At 43.5% G+C, this 15,060-nt stretch overlaps 1 protein-coding gene across 12 annotated transcripts in view; it reads left to right on the top strand.

Annotated features, from left to right (window-relative positions):
- The window catches only part of pard3bb (par-3 family cell polarity regulator beta b), a 119,164-nt gene that overhangs the window by 78,176 nt on the left and 25,928 nt on the right, over positions 1–15,060 (top strand). For all 12 annotated transcript variants that reach the window (XM_057035261.1, XM_057035233.1, XM_057035270.1 and 9 more), the window contains exon 23: positions 3,778–3,895. In XM_057035261.1, the coding sequence (XP_056891241.1) occupies positions 3,778–3,895 (118 nt within the window). The remainder of the gene's footprint in view (positions 1–3,777; positions 3,896–15,060) is intronic.

Below are 15,060 nucleotides of genomic sequence, written 5' to 3'. Positions count from 1 at the left end.
TTAAGAAGCCTAAGAGCGTCTTAAACAGACAAAATGGTGGAACGGCAGAGAGGAGGGAGAGATAGTCTCCCAATATCGAGCGACAGTGATTTAATAAGACGCTACCGGCTTGATGGTGCAGGGATGATGGGTTGTTTTTGTTTGCTTTTTTCTTTCTCTCTCTCTCTCTCTCTTTGGTAAAAGGGGGGAAGGGGTAATAGGCACGAGCTTCAGCCCACACCTTTTTGAGTAGTGCCATTCCTCCTTTCATTTTGTATGTATTGGAAGTGAATCTCATCTTTTTTGGGGGGGTTCCTTGATAGGAGTTTTTAGGCTAAGCTCTCTGAGAGGACCCTGAGAATCTTTGCAAAGTAAAATCAGCCTTTCTGAACATGCTTCACCATTAAAACCAAAGATAATTTTGAGTCAAAGTCCTGTCGAGATGATTCCATGCCAGCCTCTTTCTCACCTGTGGCTCACCACCTCAGCCTCTCCACCACACACACACACACACGCACATTTAATGAGAGTAGGATTGTGTAATGATTGTTATCCCAGGCCACTTTTTTCCCTCCATAGAGTACACCCTCACGCTGTAATTGTCATGACAATAGGATGCCAACCTTCTCTTGCGCGTCCTGGCATTTGGACAGCTCGTCTGATTGATGTCATGGCGGTCGATAGAGTGCTAATTATTCCCCGCACTTAGACGACGGCACGTAAGGAGCAATGTCACATCCTGTCAGCTGCGTTTGAAAAAACACGTGTCACTTCCTGTTAGCCTTCAGAGGGAAAGAGGGCAGCGGAGCACCCTGACAGCACATAACCACCACCAGCGCCGCCACCACCCAGCCAGCAGTGGTGATTTTTTTATTGTCAAACTTTATTATTGGAGACTGCAGCTAATTAGAGCCTCGCCTGAGCTCAGGGGAGATTAGGAGGAAGATGACGAAGAGCGAGGCGAGGGAATACAGCTGGGGAGAAGATGGAGGCAGGGCAGAGGAGATGGAGATGAGCAGATAATGAAGAGATTAAGATGGAGTGGGAGGGAAGGAGAGATGGATGGCATGAAGGCAGGGATGGGAATGACAACCTGTATCAGGTCTAGAGGGAGAGAGAAAAGCTGGGAAATCGGAGCTACGCTGAGGAGAAATGGGTAAATAAAGTAGAGACCAGTTTGGGAGGCTAACACGACGTGCGCTGACACGCACAGTAACAGTCGCCCACATTGATTATTTCCGTTACCAAGATGCACAGTGAAAGCTGACTGAGAGACCACATCGAGCTGCGATGCTGTGATCCGGTTGATCTCTTCGAGACACAGCTCATAATGATCCTTTTCTATAAAACAAGACACTGGGGATCACGCCCACCGGCCCCCATGGGTGGATCTGAGAAAGCGCACGGACTCCTCTGGTCACCATCAGTCAATAATAACCTTGTTTCCTCTCCTCCTTTGTCAGTCCTGGTTTTTGTCATCGATTCCACTTTAGAAAAAGTCATAAAAGCTCTGAAGACACTGTAGATTCATTTATTTTTAGAATCTACACCAGCAACCACGGAAAATATTAGAAAAAGATGGCAGTTATGAGGGTTGTATTGATGTGGAGAGCACTCACCCAGCCTCCATCCATCCATCCATCCATCCATCCATCCATCCTTGTTTTTTCATTCCCTGACATCTCTCCATCCGTCCGTTTAAAGTTTTAATACATTTGGAATAAATGCTTAATATCAGCTCCAGTTTCAACCTGGTGTTTTTCATTCAAATACATTTTTCTTCACTTTTTACCGTAAACATTTAAAGTCTCTTTAGATAGGGACATAATGTTTTACTGGTGACGTTGATCTATTACACGGCCCATCCTTCCATATTATTAATGGAGCAGAAGTCTTAATTATTAATAGCAGTATTAACAGCTATGCTGTGTTTCCACTGCAGATTTTAAACATTTATAAAATTATTATTGATGTGACAGAATAAGAGATTGATCTCCTAGGGAGGAGTGTGTGTGCATGCGTGTTTTCATGCGCTTAAATATGAAAAAAATAACATTGCTGGAAGCCGAGACTCATTTCTATTTTTAAATCTTGATGTAAGGGAAAGCAATTCCTGGTGTAAGAATTGCATAATTCTATGGAAGACAGATGTTGCAACTATACATTAAATGCACGTACATGTCCGTGCGCATGTGTGCTGTTCCTCACTCATTTTAATCAGCGCGGTCTCGAACCTGCAGACGTAAAACCGCTGCTCTCTGGTTTACTTGTTACTCAGCTGTTAATCAGCAGCCTCCTCGGCCTGCTGTCATAAAATGTCTGCATAAATGCATGTATGATGGCGTGAGGGCAGAGTTATGGCTTTGTTCGCTGCGTTCATTTCTTTCTGGGCCGGCTCTTTCTTTTATGCGCGGCCATAAACCTTTTGTGTGTGTGTGTGTGTGTGTGTGTGTGTGTGTGTGTGTGTGTGTGTTGGGGCTTTTTGCTGAAGTTAACCAGTTTTCATTTACTGTATGTTTCCAATAAACCAGTATACCACCACAGCACCGTTACGATCCACTAAAAGCTCAGCTTCAACAAACCTTAAGCCCGACCGTCTCCCTAATTTCCAATTAATCCGAAGAGCCGTTAAACGAGAGCAGAACGTCACGCGTGACTCATGGGCTTATATAAATGGACGATGGAACAAAGCACATAAAACGCTGCAAAAGCAGTGTTGTGACACATCTGTTTTATTGAGGGTGTGTGATGTAGCCGCCGTTTCAGTGTGTGTCGATGATGAATATGCGGTTGCAACATTATGGGTTTGCGTTAACGCCTGAGGTCAGCAAAAGGTCTCGAGAGGTGGAGAGCTTAAGCAAGATGTGTGTTAAGACAGTTATTTATTTGTGTAGATTTTTAGTATTTAGCCATACATCCATCCATACATTATTGGTTTTGGAACCTTTTTGAGCTAAGATGCAACATATATATTGGATGTGGATGATTTTTCCTGAACTGTGTTGTCCTTTAAGGAAAATATCAACTTAAAAAGATCCGGTGTGCATTATGATGTCAGTGATCACTAATAATAGACTTTTCTATTGCGACCTCTCGGAAAGCAGAACATTGTTTGCAGGCAGAAAATGTGTTGATGCCCTTTAATGCATCAATATGTTTTTCCTCCTTCTCTCAGCTTGGTTACTAAAACAAACACCCCGCAGATCTGAGGGTGCACACGGGTGAATATGTGTGTAATAAGACTTTCCATTTTTCCATTATGTGGGGGCGTTCACATGCATATATATATATACGTATGTGTGTGTGTGTGTGTGTGTAGGCATAACTCACACGGGTTCTGCGAGTTCAGGGTTGATATGCTCAAAGAACATAAATATGATTGATGGTTTTCTTTTCCTGCTGTTGCCGGGACCAAGAGAATGTGTAAATCTGGTATAAATAAAGTCCCAATGATCGATATTGACCTTTGTATGTTTTAGAATTCAACCTACAGTGGGTTTATATTAAAGCACGACCGGAAAATCACATTGGGACTAAACAGATCAAGACAGCTGTTTGATGGCCCTCCAATTTTTGTGTGTCTTAATTTTTGATTTGCACAGAAAGAATTGATTAGACTAGCATCTATTTATTGTCAGATATAGATATGTTTTTTTAATTGACCACGAAAACGACCCCCTTTTAATTTCTTCTTAGGCTCTGCAGCAGTTTTGTGGCGTAAAGATGCCGGAAAAAAGCAAATTTTGTCTTTCCTCGACCTGTGTGCTAACCTCCGCTCGCTCTTGTGTGTTTTGACAGCGTGGACAGAATCCAGCAGCTGAAACGAGAATACCAGCTGGCCAGAAGAGAAGGCATGGTGGCTCCTTACGAGGAACCGGACCCGCGGCGCAGAGGGCTGGAAAACGACCTCCACAGGGTACGGAGCTGAAACGCGCTCACTGCCACGCAGCTAATATTGCGTCATCATCGGACTCATTTTCCGTCCTTTTATTTGTTCGTTCTGTCATCAGGTTGTTTTTATCTGAGTCAAACAAGTAATCAGCGCATGCTGGCGTGTGCAGAGCGTGCACGTGTGCCTATTTGTCAGGTTTTCCATATTAACTATCAGAGTGATCACTACTTTTACTGCATCTGCTTGGTGATCAAGGCTGTTTAGCTGTCAGCCGCAAGGTGCTCTTTGACGTTAATGGCCCCCGCAGGCACTGAGCTCATCACAGTTGAAGCAATCAGCTTTTTACTGAGGATCAGACACAGATGAGATAAGTTAGTCACATGCCGCAGGTTTTTTGGTTTGTTTTTCCCAGTCAGGATGAAGCCCTCACTCCCGGCCGTTCGGAGCTCAAGCTGCCTGGGTCACACCGGAAAGCTGCAGTTTAGGGCTGAAACACTTCCTGGAGTCATTCTAGTGCCTAGATTACGAATAAATAATCAAAGAATTTTTAAAATAATTTCAAAAACGGAACGCTCAAAGCACGGTGCTTTAGGTCACGCACGCAAGCGTAGAAGTAGGAGAAAGTGAAAATGTTTGGAAGAGGAAGAGATGAGGCAACGATGGTGACATTTTCTCTTATGCAGCGTGACCTCACGGCCTCCTCCAGGACATTTCCTCTTTTCCACATCTAAAAGTGTGTTCGGGCTGAATATCGCAATCGCCCCGGCGTTTATTCGACCAGAGCCTCAAACACGCACATCAGATCTGCGTGGCGCTTCTCTGTTGTTCACAAAGTCGCCACGGCCATCCTCCCCCCTCCTGCTTTATTCTGCTTTATTCGATTACTCAATTAATCGAGGGAATTTTCTGTAGACTGTCCGATAACTCGAATACTCAATAGCTGCGGCCCTACTCAGGTTTTCATAATAACGCGGTCAGAGGGAAAACTAATTATGGTCTTGTGTGTTTGTGCATTGTGAACAAAACCTTAGTGCCCAGTGGCTTTTAGGTGCATGTTGTGGCCAGATGTTTGCTAAGATCTTCCAAAAACAACTGGTCCAAGGTGATGAAATCCCACAACAATCCCAATAAATAGCACTGAATCAGTTTCGCTCCCCAGGACTGTGCTCCGAAGAGTTGATATAGCAACGATGGCCTGATTTGCTGATTCCGGAACATTGTTTGGATCTGTTGTGGTCCTAAAACCCCCAGAAGGCTTGGTAAAAGTTTGTGGACCAGTTAGCAATTTGCATTGAATGTAACATCATTTTCTAAGTCACTTGCAAAACAACTACTGATTGTTTCTCTAATGCTTTGCATCCCAGCAGTGATGTCATGGGCACAGCTGTATCACATCTGTAGCGTTTGGTCTGTCATCGAGTCACAGTTCGGTTTCTCATTCTGGTCTCTTTTTTTAAAGTCTCAGCTTCAAAACCAATTTCAAAATCAACCGAGCGAGAAGCCAAAAAATGAGCTCTTTGTGATGGGAGTCTAATTAATCTGCTGTGGCGAATGGACAGGTTTATTGCAGCACATCACAGATTCAGCAGCGCGCCGTTATCGTCCGTCAGAATCTGAAGCTTTGTTTCTTTTCGCCGCGCGACACTGTCAGACCTCGTCAGACTGTCAGACCGTCAGACCATAAGTGAGAAGAAAACAGATCTTTAGGTTAAGGAGGCCGCGCGTTGGTTTGATTGTTGGGTCGTTCTTCCACACATTAGAGCTGCACGTAGTAAAACACTGGTCCGCCGCATGTTACAAAATAAAAAGAAAGACCAGAATCATGAACATGACATCCTCAGAAGAAAAAGGGAAAGACTGGCATGTAGACAGTAAAAAAAAGGAAAAACGGTAATAATACAATTACCTAGGGAGGCACACGTCTCATTAATAATTCAACTCTATATTATGTGATCGTCTCTTCTATATTTAAACTGTCGGAAAAGTTAAATATCGCATGTGAACATGCTTTTGAGATCCTTACTGTCGCTTCATGAGCACGAGGTGAAGCATCAACCTCAGCCTGTTAGGATGTTGTTAATATTACTAGTAATATGCGTAATATAACATAAGTAGCTTAGCTGTGAGTTTGGGACCGGCAGCCAGGGGAAATCTGCCTTTCCTCTGCAATCAACAAATAAGACTGTTTCCAAATTAGAAAACTTTAGTGTTGTTCAGAAAACTGAAAGGAATTAGCATGCAAAGAGGGGAATTAGCACACTTTGGAGTTGAGAATTGAGTTGAACCTTAAAAACTAAAATAAAAACCAGACCTCCAGGCCTTCTTCAAGGAATGATGCATTTATTAATTAAAGCAGGGGCAATTATTTACCTGACTGGCTCTCTGGGAAGGCCGGAGGGAGAAGTAATGGTTATGGAGCTAAGCTGACGGCAGAGAAAGTCCATTTCACTGTTATTGGTTAGTTTATTTCTACTTAAGATGTTTTTATTTATTTATATTTGTGTCTGATTTGCTGAATGTCTGTGCAAGCAGAAGCTAATGCTAATAGGAGCACGGTAGAGGACCAACTGTCACAGCGGACTACCCTTTCCTTTCCTTCTCACTCATTCTTAGTTGTGTGTCAGCACCATGGTAGCGAACCCATGTCTGAATAAAAATTGTAATCAAGCAGCCGAAGCCACAAAACAACATTTCTATCAGTTCCTTTTATTTTCTACCACTTCTGTTTATTGCCTGCAAACTAAAGCAGAGCAGGGATCCAATTCTTTATTCTTTTTATTACAATTCTTTTGTTCATGTGATTGTGCACGGCTGTGTTCTGCGGAGCGAGGTGTCTGCCCATATTCGCCAAATTTATTGTTGTTGACAGTTAATGCCAAAGCTAAACATCTGTTTTAAAACGCGCCATGTATTTCCATGTCATTTAGATTTGATTTAAAAAAACAAAAACAGAAACTCAACTAAAGGAAACCTTCTATAATTAAAAACCAAACCAAAGACTCCTGTAATAAACAGGCGCTTCCATCATTTTTATCTGAATGGGTTTCTCATAATATTAGAACATCAGGAAGTGTTTTTGGACTCTGAAAGTTCCTGGGGAGCAGAATGGGTCGTCTGCTCAGAGAAGCAGCTCGCTAGCAAATAAACGGTCTGTTTTTGATTTATGGTGCGAGATTTCATCTTTCTGATGGGAGTGAAGGAGCTTTTGTAACGTTTCGGTCTCCATTTTGGCTCGTTCACACGTTATAACTGTGTCATTTTCCCTTTGCGTGCTGTAATCAGCTCTAGCTTCCAGTTAAATATCCAAATTAGAATGCTACAATCTGGGTTTTATTTTTTTTTCAGAAATAAGTGGTTTTTCTATTGGGTGCCACTCAAACGTGCACTGGTCGCAGGAGGAGGCGGAGTCTGACCACTTCTTTTGGAAAAAACATCTCTTTCTTGTTCTTGCCTGTCATAAATTTGCACTTGATCTAATTTAAATATTTTTAGCATGTGGAAAACACTCCCACATATAAAGCGAAGGAAGAAAGCGCCTGCAGAGAGAGGTCATAGCGGGTGGCGGATCACAAGTCTTACAGTTGTGATTTGTGAGTTTGGAAAAATCAGCCAGCTGTTCTCTGCAGCCCTGTTCTCACTCACTGTTACATTCTGTCCCCGATGAAGCGCACGCATCAAACAGTTGTTTACACATTTGTTATTCCATTTTTCAGCACTTACATAAAAAAAAATAGCACTCGTATATACGTATGAGTGCATTTGATGCATATTTATGGGGCCCCGTTTTCAAGACATTTGGAGCATTTTAAGTAAAAAGATGAGTTTTAACTGGAAGCTATGGGGCACCAGTGTCAGGGAACACGGCGCAGATATCAGACATCAAATACTGAAACTCACAAATGTTCTGGCTTAGAATTTGCTACCAGTGGAACATCTGAGAAAAGTTGTTAAGCACCAGAGCTGCCTCTGTCACAAATGGTGTTTATTCACATCGCTCCAGAGGTGGCACTGCAGGCGGGTCAGCGCGGCACCTAGACTCTACGCCGCCGTCGCCATGACAACCAGCCCTACTGCGCTCAAAAACATGGTTCAGCATTAATGACGCTTTGCAAATGTGTCTGGGATTAAACTGAAAACAGGCAATGAGGCAGCGAGGAATTCCGCCTGTTTTTGACCAGGTCAGGAGAAACAAGAACAACCAGCGTCTCTCTGGGGTTACGGTTTCATTTGCAACCTTTTATTATATCGATTCACGGCCACGGATTTTCTCATCGGTCTCCCTCGCATCAACACTTTCAGAGGTTCATATGGAATCCATTTGCTTTGGTTGTTTTTGGCAGCAAGGTGGAAAACTGTCAGAACGCTCTTGGACGTAAACCTGGCAGCGCTGCTCATCCGTGCATGTGCAAATGCTGCCCATGTGCTTTTAGAAAGAAGAACTTGTATCATATCCTGTTGATCAGGACAGAATTCCCACTGCTGTCACAGCGGTATCCGGGCCTGTGTTATACGCAGACCACCGTGCGTGCGCGTGTTTCTGTTATGGTCCAACGTGTATTTATTTTTGAAAAGTGTGTGTTTCTGGAATGTCTCTTTGCCTTTTAGTTCAAGGTTTTAATCCTCTGAACTTATTCCAGTATTCTTCCTGACCTTGCCACCGTGCCACCATTGTTGAATTCACAATAGAATTTGGGAAAGTCCCATCATGTGATTCACACAACCTTTGTCTTTATTTAGCCTGCACAAGTCTCACTTTTGGCCGTTCGGTTCTCAATCAGCGACCGATCGGGTCAATTCCCGCTGCTTCTTTCTTTACAGTCAGAACGATTACAGTTTTAGAAAGAAACACCTCATAATTAAACGGGCCGTAAACACTGTAGCCTGCTGACAATGGGAGCACAGTTTACCGGCTGCACGTGTGTAAACGTGGGAAGATTAGTCACGAGGATCACCCACTGAACCCCGTGACTAACGTCACGTTCATTCCTGTAAAACATTCGCAGGGTTAATGTTAAGTGTTGCGATTGAAGTCTTTTAGAATCTTATTCTATTGTTTTTTTACTGATGAATTTCAAATTTTGAGGCCGTTCACTCGCCACGTTTTCACAATATCGTATCAAATAACGATCCAAAGCAACGTGACAATGTGATAAATGGAACGCGCATTAGCGCCTGCTTCTTGAGACAACCCTTGTCTTCACGGGGCTGCGCAGACTCCCTGAATACACTGACTTTGTTCACTGTTTCAGCCGCCGCAGCTGTTTCCAATATTTGACAGAAAGGTCTGATATCCCCACTGAAGACCACCATAACGACACATGAACATAGTTGAACATTTATGCCCTGAAGAGCAAAAACTATCATCACCCACAGATTGAATATCAGTGTAACCTTTGACTCCTTAGTGCGCATCAACAAATATCTGTTCTGGTCACTAATTCATGACATAAAAATGCAAGAACAAAGGCCTGATTAGGGAGAAATGCTGAATCGCTCTGACCGATGCAGCTTTCCTCCCAGTCAGGGTGCTTCTCTGTGTTTCGCCCACTGCTGCCTTGTTCCAACAAATGTGAAGGAAACCTCTCACGTTCAAAAAAAATCACTATCTTAAGAGCCGGAGGGTGAACGTTCTGATGTTCGACACAAAAGCGGAGCTAAGTAGCTTTGCACCGCATGTCCCATTGTGGCTGGAAGGCAAAAAAGGGTGTCACACAGCAATCGCATTACCACCACCATGCTGCTGCTGCATCCACCGCATCTTTGAGGGTTAAAGCAGGTCAGTGGGACTGGAAAAGGCCCATCATTTATTCACTTTTTAAGGTATGTATGAACAAGGAAAAGATTCCATTGATTCTGCTTTTTAATCCCCCTAAAGTCTTCTTGGCTGGCTCATCAAATCCAGTTTTGTGTGATTTCTACCACTTTACGGTGTTCGTTGAATGACTTCATACGGAATGTTTAAAGTAGGGCTGCAACTTACGACTAATGTAACGACAATTTTGTTTGATTAGCTGTCTAATCGTAGAGTGATTGTAGAAAAAGGAGAACTGCTTTGTGAATGACACAGAGAAACGCATGTCAATAGGTTTGAGGCTCTCGTAGGATAACATACCGAACGGTTCTGAAATCCCGCCCGGGACGCGTTCAAACATGTCTCAAAAAGAGGACGCGTCGGGTTAAAGGAGGATGACTGGTCGCCCCAGACATCGGCATGACCGCATTCGCCTTATTCAGTCGCCGGCCGGCGAACAGCTGCAGCCACAGAGCGGATAAAGCAGGTCAGATTAACAGCTGCTGATACCAGTGAATAAGAACGCGTCACACTTCACTGTCGGTAACGGCGCTGGAACTGGAACACTGTCGGGCCTGTTGATAATCCTGAGGCAAATGTCGGGACCAAAAGTTAAAGCAGTTATCCTGCGACGCGTCGGCGCACGCTTCATGCGTGATCAACTACGTTGATAAATCGCACCGGCCCTGGAACACTTTAGAAGTTATGTTTCTTGTTGCAGTTATTCCAAATTCCATAAAGGAACCGATCCCTGCTTGATCTCAGATGCATTTATGGGTATTTTTACTGAGTGGATATTAGAACAAACTCCTGCCCACTCTTGTTAGAAGAGATGCATGATGTTTGCACTCCACTTCTGTAGAGATTCTGTATTAAACAATTCTGTTTTTTCTCCAACTGGGCGTCCCTTTTCCTGGTCCTTCATCCGTAAAAGGCCTAATGCTTCCTATTAAGTCATGGCATTGAGGGGTAAAGTGTAGCTTTGTGGACATGATGGATGGATCCATCCATTCACGAGGTCTGTTCCCTCCAGCCTCTGAGCCTGAACACGGTCCACGGTGGAGACATCCACAAAAAAACATGCACGCTGCGCTCATCACACACATTACAGGGGGGGTGGATTTTCTTTTTCAGCATGCCCACTGGATAAGTTATGGCACTAATGTTGGCTCCGGGAGCCCATAAATCCACTGGAATATACCCTACCACATCAGCCACTCAGCAAAGATGGGGTTCCATTTCTAATCTGATGATTTGTAGAGGAATGGCCCTGCTTTTCCATTTTTATGCTCAAATAGCAGACAACATGACAACACACAGAAAGTCACATGGGTACACACAGATAACAAAGCCCAAGTTCAAACATGGAAAATGGGAGTGTGTGAAAACAAAACAAGCATGTTTGCGCTCCCAGACTCGCACGCCGCCCCAGGTTTTCTCATGGAAAAGCACATTAGCGCCCTTAAACCCAGCTGGCTCAGGTCGTTCTCTGTCTGCGGCCTCAGCGTAATTAACTTATTCCTGACTGAGGCGCGGTTGTATGTGAGAGATTTTTTTTTCCTGCTGGGAGAATGTTCTTTGTGCTGACCACTTTGGCAGAGAGGAGCTCTTTATTTGCTTAGCACAACTAGGAATGGAATTACTCTGTACCAAATGGATAAAGTTTAGTGTTTTGGCATCTTCAGGGAGTCCAAGCGTATATTTAGACAACAAATCAGTGTTATCGCGCTCAGTTGCTGCTTTCAGCAAACCCGAAAGCAGTTAAGTGGATGAGAAATTTTATGCTTATAAAGAATCTTGAATCAAATGTTTGTTGTTGAGGTGCTTCTGGGAATGCAGCAGGCAGTCAGTAGGTTTACGTGACCCCCGAAAAAGGATCCTTTACATGTAGGTTTCATCACACTAATCCATGTCTTTTCCAGCAGCCTTGTGTTTGTAGCTCAGTCCTGTTCCTCACTCTGACTTTTTATGTAAAAGAGGAAGAAGAGAGTAAAAGGTGCTCTATTTAATGGAAGTGAAACAAAGCAGCTTTTCCACTGATGGTGCAGATCATCTGTCAGAGGAAAATAGGGGATAAGAGAAATGGTAGAGAGTAGATCGCTTCACATTCAGCAGGGTCCAAAGTTGTGCTGTTGGATAAGACTCCTGGAAGAAGTCATTTCCTTTGAATATTCCTGCAGCCTTGACTGCATCCTTCATTGTCGCCTTTACCTCCTCCTTACCTCCTCCTCCTCTCATCATCACTACTGTTTTGTCTGTGCGTGTCCGTGGTGATGTATGTGAGCACTCCCAGCAGTGGGTCAGGAGGTTGTAATCCCCAAGTCAGACAAGATGGGATCAGTGCCGACTCAGTGGACCCAGACACATAGCAGCGTCCACTGGGACCAGTGTAGACGTACTCAGACACACACTTACACACGTGATATAGACCCTCTCACCGGATCAGTCAATAATGGAGATACCCACATGTTCCGACATTTATTGTTCCTCTGAGCTCTTTCTGTCTCCCTTTACATCCCCACAGACCATGGTTGCGTGCGCGCACACACACACACACACACACATAGACATATAATCTTAAGCAGGGTTTGGTGATTATCTTAACCCACTGAAATTAAAACTGTAAAATCTTGCATCCTGTCGCACTATTTACCGTGTAGATGCAAAATCAAACTGAAAATCATCAGTAAAATAGCCACAGGATCATAAGGACATATTTATGAAGTGGTGCCTTCTCTGGTTATAGTTGGTGACACTGGTGGCACAGGCAACTGTCATAGCACATTTGGAAATTGAGGAAAGACGGATGGAAAATCCACAAAGAGAGGAAAAGAAATCGCAAGATCGACAAAAAAAAAGGGAATTTCGAGGGAATTGTTCACACACACTCAGGCCGAGGTGGATCATCGTGAAATAAATAGAGAGATGACTGGACAGGGTTAAATGGGAAGCATGAGCAAAGGAAACGGACAGAGAGAGAAGGGGGGGAGACAGAGGAAGGAGAGTTATGCATCAGGTCATTATAGAGGAATGTTAATATGATTAGTGAATAACTCTGACCTCGCTGTCTGGAACTGGTGCCTGGCTGGCCTGATGACTGCTGAACGTCTGTCTTTCTCCCTCTCACACACACAACACACACACGCTCAAGGATTAAAACATGGTTTAAACACATATGCAGAATGCATCCACACAGAGTGCACACCTAAGTGAACGCATGCTTTCACATTAATTCAGGTATGAGGAGGGGTGTATCAAACACACACACACACACACACACACACATCAGTAGTGTGATTTATGTCCCCTCTCTGCCAGCAGGCCAGAATGAGTCAACATGTCATGATGTATTATCTGTTTTTAACATCCATGAGTCTCTACAGTCCCGTCTTGTACAGTTTAGGCCTGACTCCAGAACTTTTTCCTCTTTGGTTCTGCGGCCGCGTGATTTGTAAGTAATTTGCTAATGTCTGAATGCCGGGGTTGAAGACACACTCTGACTTGTCGACCACAAGAGGAAAAAGTGAAGAATACTTGATTCCATTATTCAGTTGTCTGCATTTAACCCAATAAGGCTGGAAGAGTGACACACGTCTCAGACGCTGTACAGCCTTCATCTCCCCAACCTTTGTTTTATTACATTTGACCACCTGAGGACAATAAACACCCTATTTTCTGTTTGCTTTAATGGAATGTTTGAGCCCACGCTTAAAGCTCACCCATACCTTCTGCAGTGATTAACATTCATTATATCGTCACAATAACGATGACGTGGCTAATAAACAGTTTGGGATGAAGAGCTGTATTTCCTGCGGTGAAAGAGTAATACGGCTTTGCCTCAGTAAAACTGTGTATTTAAAAAAATATATAGATAATTTATCTGAATTTACCTTCTCCCTATGACTGATGTCAACAACCCTGGTTAGCTAAAAAACATCAGTGACTGGTTTGACTTGTCCAGCCAAGGGGCAATAAAGACAATTAAAAGGACAAAATGCCCCGTTGTCTGTAAATAATACAGGATGAACCACAAGTTGTCTTGAATCTTCTGACAGTAGTTTTAAACAGGATGTCTGATTGAGACACATATAAAATGTTTTCTCCGCTAGTCGACTGTGCATAATCGACTCGTATGTCATAGTGAGGCACCACAAAATCATCTCAAAGAATTAAAAGTTGCTCTTTAGGAATCCACATAGTTGCTGCTCAGCTGGGAAACAGCATCATTAAATCCCAGTTCATAAGAAGAAGTTTACAGGGAAATGTATTGCTTCGGTTGTTTCTTCCTACTCTGAAATTGATATAAAATTCCATATTCAATAAGAATATAAGACGCTTTAATAATCAGCTGAGGGGCCCGTGTCTCCAGGACACTTTCTTCAGCATCCGTGCCTGCTGTAAAGATGCTGGCTGGGTTTTGCTGTGACACGTTCAGCGTAGGGCCACAACACACAGAAATAGAAATGATCCTTTAATCCAGTGTGACAGCCTTTGTTGTTCCAGCGCTCTTGGTCGAAACTGTTGGATAACACACTTTCCCATGGACGGCCACTTCCTAGAATCCCTGTTTGTGTTTGTGGTCACGGCTGTGTGTTCAGCTGCTTGCATCTGCTGGCTGCTTCTTAAACTCTTGAGTCTTGATGTCATTACGTGTTTTCAGATCTTGATCTCTGTGTAACTCTCAGGACTTTGACAAAAACAAATATGCCCAAACGCACGTGGCCTCGCTCAGGTGTGTGTAAAGAGAGGCGCGTTTTATCTACTGGAGCCGCTGTACCGTGGGCAGCAGATAGCCATCTGTGGTGGATGTACGTCAGGGTGTGTTTGCTCGTGTCTTTCTTGGCTGTTGGCTCAGCTGTGCTGCGGAGGACACACGGCACACACTTGTATTTGCTTTAAATACTGTATGTGTACCTGTGAGCACTGTGGAGACCCTCGCTGAGAAAGGGAGGACATAAACACTACAGGTGCCTAATTCGTAGTGTGCAATATTTAATTTTATGAGTGAATTTTAAAACAGAACAGAAATCCAGCAGCCTTAAATATCCTCATGGAAGCGTAAATCCCAATGATTATTGGTTATTATGTAAAATTATGTTTTCTAGTTCAGTAATTTGAGATCTTTAGGTTAGCAGGTGGTCTCGATGTGGATAATAATTACTTCCTAAAAGGAAACTGGCTCAGTTGGATGATTTTCACCTTGACAGTTTAACAGTTCGGATCAAGGACAGTAGTTTCACACATGTATAGATTCATAAATGAAGGTGCTGGTCTACATGAAAATAGCCATTATGATGAAGGCCTGCGTATGCTTCCGGTTATTTATAGCACTCACTTCATTAATTCCTCACAGCGACCGGTGGTTATTTGTGATTGGAAGCCACTTCTCATTCTGGAT

The sequence above is a fragment of the Takifugu flavidus genome, chromosome 1 (assembly GCF_003711565.1).
Source record: "Takifugu flavidus isolate HTHZ2018 chromosome 1, ASM371156v2, whole genome shotgun sequence".
Classification (NCBI taxonomy): Eukaryota; Metazoa; Chordata; class Actinopteri; order Tetraodontiformes; family Tetraodontidae; genus Takifugu; species Takifugu flavidus.
The sequence above is the reverse complement of the archived record's forward strand: the minus strand, read 5'-3'. Positions and strand labels throughout refer to the sequence as shown.